At 57.3% G+C, this 5,807-nt stretch overlaps 2 protein-coding genes across 2 annotated transcripts in view; one reads left to right on the top strand and one right to left on the bottom strand.

The window, feature by feature from the left end:
• Positions 1-3,627, top strand: part of GUITHDRAFT_140667 (hypothetical protein) — a gene marked incomplete at both ends in the record, with an annotated part of 6,132 nt that extends 2,505 nt beyond the window's left edge. The window contains 14 exons of the mRNA XM_005829997.1: positions 80-186; positions 307-372; positions 561-614; positions 909-1,099; positions 1,218-1,285; positions 1,558-1,635; positions 1,681-1,768; positions 1,841-1,983; positions 2,037-2,101; positions 2,151-2,204; positions 2,408-2,522; positions 2,874-2,936; positions 3,174-3,276; positions 3,494-3,627. Of these exons, the coding sequence (XP_005830054.1) occupies positions 80-186; positions 307-372; positions 561-614; positions 909-1,099; positions 1,218-1,285; positions 1,558-1,635; positions 1,681-1,768; positions 1,841-1,983; positions 2,037-2,101; positions 2,151-2,204; positions 2,408-2,522; positions 2,874-2,936; positions 3,174-3,276; positions 3,494-3,627 (1,329 nt within the window). The remainder of the gene's footprint in view (positions 1-79; positions 187-306; positions 373-560; positions 615-908; positions 1,100-1,217; positions 1,286-1,557; positions 1,636-1,680; positions 1,769-1,840; positions 1,984-2,036; positions 2,102-2,150; positions 2,205-2,407; positions 2,523-2,873; positions 2,937-3,173; positions 3,277-3,493) is intronic.
• Positions 3,628-4,108: 481 nt separating this feature from the next.
• Positions 4,109-5,107, bottom strand: GUITHDRAFT_110798 (hypothetical protein; the record flags this gene model as incomplete). Its single annotated transcript, XM_005829996.1, has 1 exon — positions 4,109-5,107. The coding sequence occupies one exon, from the start codon at positions 5,105-5,107 to the stop codon at positions 4,109-4,111; it is 999 nt and encodes a 332-aa protein (XP_005830053.1).
• Between the last annotated feature and the right edge of the window lie 700 nt (positions 5,108-5,807).

Below are 5,807 nucleotides of genomic sequence, written 5' to 3'. Positions count from 1 at the left end.
CCCCCCCCCCCAAACGTCCCTCACTTACCTTCAGATCGGCTCAAACCTTGTTGTCATGGGCAACCTGCCGCTGGAGCAGGTCAAGAGGCTGAGAACCCTGGGGCTCCTGACGTTCCTCAAGGACTGGCGACTTGTCTACCTAGAGGAGGACGCAGCCAGCGCCACATGCCAGCAAGCGCTGGAGAGGTTGGGGATCTCCATGCTGCTTCTCCACTTACCCCCTCTTCCCCTCCTCCTCTTCACCTCTTGCTCCTCCTGCTCCTTCTCTTCTTCTTTCTTATTCTGCTATCTGTGATCTGTTGACAGTGGAAGCAGTCTACCGTTGTACGTGGACCTGAAGCCGCAAGCTGTCAAGATGGAGAAAACAAGCTGGTACGGGAGAGGAGGGGAGCACGGAGAGGAGCTAGATGATATCAGGAGACGGGGCAGTGCAGGAGCAGGAGATGGAGGCATGAGCAGGATGGGGTGGGGTGGGGGGTGGAAAAGAGGGGGAAGGAGCAAAGGAGGAGGAGGAGGAGGAGGAGGAGGAGGAGGGTGTGAGCTCTGAGTGAGGCTGGCAGCATTCGGCAGGCCAACTCGGACTGTCTGTCTCGCGAGGACCCTGAGGGCATCAAGTGAGCGCCTGCTGCCTGTAGCTGAGGAGCATGAGACGCGCGCAGATGGATGATCTCGCTCTCCTCCTTTCAGACCCGCCCCTCTTCCTCCCTCTTCTCCTCCCTCTGCTTTGCCTCCCCGTCCTCGAGCCCTCAGGATCCTTCATGGATCGCCGCGGTCATGCTCCAACCCTCCCCTCCCTCGCCCTCCTTCTCCTCCTCTCTCCTGTCCAACTTTGGGTCTCGCTTGCTGCTCTTGGACGGCTCTCGGTCAGCTCCTCCTGCTCTCCTTCCCTCCTCTCACTCATGCTGCAGCGCCGGAGCTGCTGCTCTCCCCCCGTTCACTCTCCCGGGGTCTACGGATCCTCTCCCTGCGTCCTTGACGATAGAGAAGTTGAGGTGCCGGGCAAGAGACGGGAAGGAGGAAGCAGGAGCAGGAGGGGAAGACCTCAAGGAGACTTTCAGCCCTGTTGTCCTCGTTACGCCCGTCTCGTCATGGCGAACTGGTACGAGGAGAGGAGGAAGAGTGGAGGAGGAGGAGGAGGAGGAGGAGGAGGAGGAGGAGGAGGAGGAGGAGGAGGAGGAGGAGGAGTAGGAGGATGGTTTTTTACGGGCTGTTTGAAGGTCTTTCCGAAGGGTTTGCTCGTGTTGTCTCATCTCACAAGGAGAAAGTGAACGTATGGATGCATCAGGTGCGTACGTACGTGAAACAAGGAAGAGAAGCCTTCCTCCTTCTCTCTGCCTCCTCCCACCTCCCTCCTCGACCTCCCTCCTCGCTCCCCCTTGTCCTCCTCCTCTGCCACCCTTGCCCACCAAACTCCTTCGTATTCCTTCCACAATCCTCGTCCTCGTCCTCGTCCTCGTCCTCGTCCTCGTCCTCGTCCTCGTCCTCATCCTCGTCGTGCCATCCTATCTCCTCCTCTGCGCTCCATCCCCTTCCTCTCCATGACATTCTGTCGCACAGTCGATCGGCCCATGGCAGAGGAGGGAGAAGCCTCACGTGTTCGCCGTCACGGATCCTCACTGCGACTATCAAGTGAAGGTGCGACATGCAGGCAGCTCGACGCGTCCGTTCATGCTCCCTCAGCTCTCCGTCGACCTCTCCTCTTCCTTCGGCCTCTTCCTCCTCCGCCACGTCCACCGCATCCTCGTCCTGTCGGCATCCTTGGTGGTATGTGAGCGACGGCTGCTGCTGCTGCTGCTGCTGCTGCTGCTGCTGCTGTTTCTCCTTCTCCCCCTCCTGACAGCCAAGGATCAGGGGTTCTCTCTCGCGAGGCTGAGCCTGTGGAAGGAGGAGGTTGTGAGTTACAAGGAACGAGGCGCTGCTGGAGCCATGGCGAGCATGCTAAAGGGGTCCTTTCGAGCCCTCTCCTACCCCTTCTGGCCTATGGTCAGCAGCAGTGTCAGCTGTGGAGGAGGGTTTTGACTCTGATCGGCCGCTAGCTCCTCCTACTCCTCCTGCTCCTCTCCTCCCCGTCGATCCTCTGTGTCTTCTCTCTCCGTGGAAGGTGATGCTCCGGTCCCCTGGTTGCGCTGCTGCCAGCTGACGCTCACCAGCTCCTCCCCTGACCTCTTGTGGACCTGCACCATTGGAGGTGCCACGGTGGACAGGTAACGACCGCAAACCTCCTCCCCCCTCCCTTGCCCCCCTCCCTCCCACCTCCACTCATCTTGATCTTTCTCCCCTTCTTCTGCTCCTCTGCTCCTCTGCTCCTCTCCTCCTGTTCTCTTGCTGTCCTCTCCTCCTCTCCTCCTGTTCTCTTGCTGTCCTCTCCTCCTCCTCGCTCTTGGCATCCTGACTGTTCATGGTCCAGTGATCAAAACCTGAGCATCGACAACTGGAGTCACAGGGAGCCCGTGCTCTTCGTTGCCCTGCTCGTTCTCGCCGCTTCTGGTTTCCTCTCCATCCTCCTCCTCCTCCACCTCCTTGTACTCTTCTTGCTCCCGTTGCAGCTCCCGCCGCTCCAGCTCCCACCATTCCTCTTCGTCTGTTCCCTCGTCTGACAACTCACTTTCTCTCCATCCTCCTGCATCATGCACTTTCCCGCCTGCCGCTCTCTTCTTCCTCCTCTGTCAGGCCTTTTCATCCTCCTCTTATCCCTCGCTTCTCTTGTCCTCCTCCTCCTTACGAATCTCTTCTCCTCCGAGCCGCTTCTTCTCAGCAGCCAGCCGCTGCGCGCGTGGATCGCTCTCGCCCTCCCCCTCCTGCCAGCCCTGCCGCTTGCCGTCCTCGATCCCTTCCTTGCTTCCTGCCTTGCTCTCCTCCTCCTCTCCCATCAGTTCCTCGCCATCAACAGGGTCAGGTTGGAGCACTTGGACTCAAGCCAGCGAGATTGGGCCATGGTGAGTCTTTTTGAACCTCCTTCTCCTGTCCTCTCGTCCTCCAGCAACCCTCCTCCCCCCGCCTCCGCCTTCTCGTTCTCCTCCCTCTCGCCAACTGTTGTCTTCTCGTCTCGTCTCCTCTCCTCTCCTCTCCTCTCAACTTGCTCCACCTTCCCCTCCTTCCCTTCCCCTCACCTTTATCCTGTCCATCCTCTCCTTTTCTCTTTCCTCTTCTCATCCTCCCTCATCTGTTGACAGTCTCGAAGTCTTTTCGTCATCGTCCACCTTTTACTCTCCACCGTGTGCCGATGCCCTTCTTTCATCGCGCAAGTTCAATCCTCCATCTACCTCGCACCCCTCGGTAAGTGGGGCTCTCCGTTACTTCTTTCCATCCTCCTTACCGTCGTCCTCGTCCTCGTCCTCAACCTCTTCCTCGTCCTTGTCCTCCTAGTCCTTCTCATCTCCTAGTCCTTCTAATCCTCCCGTCCTCGTCCTCCTCCTTGTCCTTGTCCTCGCCCTCGTCCTCGTGCTTCTTGTCCTCGTCTTCGTCCTCCTCCTCCTCTTCTCATCATTTTCAGGGCCCCATCGCATCTGGAGCATGTGGAAAGACAGAGCGTTGGCCCCCTTTCACTCTGCCCTCTACTTCGAGTCGTTGATGGACAAAGTTTCCTCCTCCTCCCTCCCCTCCTCGCACTTGCTCTCGGCATCCTGACCCGTCTCAACGTGGAGCGCTCGGCCCACCTGCTGCAAGCCTCTCGGACTGCTGCTGTGAGCGGAGCTGAGCGGAGGAGGGGAAGGTGACGCTTGTTGACAGGCTCTTCACCTGGCCTGCTGGTCTTGCCTGATCCTCGGCGATCACCACAAGATCTACCTAATCACTTCTGCATGCAGCCTGTGCATTGCTGTAGAGATCGCTCAGCAGGTGAAGTTGATGATGATGATGATGAGGAGGAGAGATCAAGGCAGCAAGACGGCGAAACAAGAATGACACCCTCACGTTTTAATAAATACGTGCCTCCACAGATATCCGCCTCCCTTCCCTTCCCTTCCCTTCCCTCCGCTCCACTCCCCTTCCTCCCCCATTTTCATCGATTCTCTTCTAATCTCTCTTCCCCTCCCTTCCCTTCATTCCCATCACAACTCCTCCCCTCAACCCAGCCTGTCCTCCACTCTTACCCCATCTCACATCTCAGTCATGCGCAGCGGTAGTTCTCCCCTGACGCAAAGAGCTTCCTGAGCAGCTGCACGTTGATCCCGTGCCCGGCCTTGACCGACTGGTACCTCCCCACCAGCCTCCCTCCTAGCGAGAGATCCCCGAGGGCGTCCAGGGCCTTGTGTCTGACCATCTCATCGGGGAAGCGGAGCCCTTCCTCGTTCATAACCTCTCCTCCCTTGAACACGACTGCGTTCAGCAGGGAGCCTCCCCTTGCTAGCCCCATCCTCCTCATCTGCTCGACGTCCTGGTGGAAGCAGAACGTCCTTGCGCTCGCTACACCCTCGAATTCCTCTCGCTCGAACTCGAAGACCCGCGACCCTCCCCATCTGCCCCTCCATCCTCCCGCACCTCCCGCTCCTTCTCCTTCAGATGTCACTCCTGCCCCTTGCTCGAACTTCTCATCATAGTTGACCTCTACATGGAGTCTCAGCGATCCCCTGCTCCTCTCTGCATGGCTCGGTGGTGAAAGCATCGCCATCCTCCCATGGCCATCGTCGACAATGACTTCCTTCTCCACCACTATCCATCTTCGCTCAAACTCAGGCAGTTCAACGACGTTGTCCTTCAGCATGCTCACAAACTCCTTCGCAGACCCATCCATGATCGGAACCTCCCCTCCACTCACCTCTACCCTTGCGTTGTCTACCCCACACCCGGACAGCGCTGCCATCAAGTGTTCAACAGTGGAGACAGTCGGTCCTGAAAGAAGATGCCCAAGAGTTTGAGCTCCTCCTCGACTGATCCACACCCCTGCTGCTGCCAGGGTTCGCTGCAAGCCGTTTTTCGGGGGTTGCCCCAGGGTAACGGACAGCGAAGTGTCCACGACGCTCTCCCAAGATGCTCTAATGCCCTGGATGAGAATCCCTGCGTTTCCTGCTGCCGGGTGCACCACCATGCGCGCTCGCTCTCCCCCATGAAGTCCCTGCCCCTCCCACGCCATCGCTGCCTTCACGGTACGCTGCCATGCTCTCCGCATTTCCTTCAGGTTATCTTAAAACTAAACCAGAGATAAAAACAAGACAGATAAATCGTTTATAGGATAAATGAATTAGCTATTTCCTTTCATTCAACATTCACCCATATTGCGAAACGCTTCAAAAGGACATCGATTCACAAATAGACGGAAATCTTCAATATCTCGGAGTCAGCATTTCACTCAGGGGTAGGGGGGTCTGATGGTGAGAGGTGGGGTTGCAGGCCCTTTGTCCCATGAGGGGTGAGGTGAATACCCATCCCTGTTTTTCTATGGGTACACATTACAAATATCCAACCTTGAGGTCACATGAATCAGATATTGTCCAGGACCTCCCACCCACGGTTCTCCATAGCCCCACCCTACCCGCTTTTACTATTGTTATCCCATTCCCTACATTCAAAGCGGAGGTGACCACTACCGTATTATAACCCCACCCCTTCGCTCAGCACTTATCTTAACCCCCCACCCCTGCAAGCCTCTTCTCATCACCCCCCATTTTCTCAGTGATCATGCAGGTTTTACTCCACCCTACCTCATCTGTTTAACAAGGCAGGGGTACACCCTTCTACGATTCCGCCATCAGATACCACCCTTATTTTCCCCTACAATCTACCGGTACAGAGGTATCCTTCCTTGTTGCACCCCATAAAGCTCTTGTGGAGTACCCCTACCCCCCTGTAAAACTTGCACCCCCTATATG

This window comes from Guillardia theta (genome assembly GCF_000315625.1).
Source record: "Guillardia theta CCMP2712 unplaced genomic scaffold GUITHscaffold_48, whole genome shotgun sequence".
Lineage (NCBI taxonomy): Eukaryota > Cryptophyceae > Pyrenomonadales > Geminigeraceae > Guillardia > Guillardia theta.
This window is presented reverse-complemented; position numbering and strand designations above follow the sequence as displayed.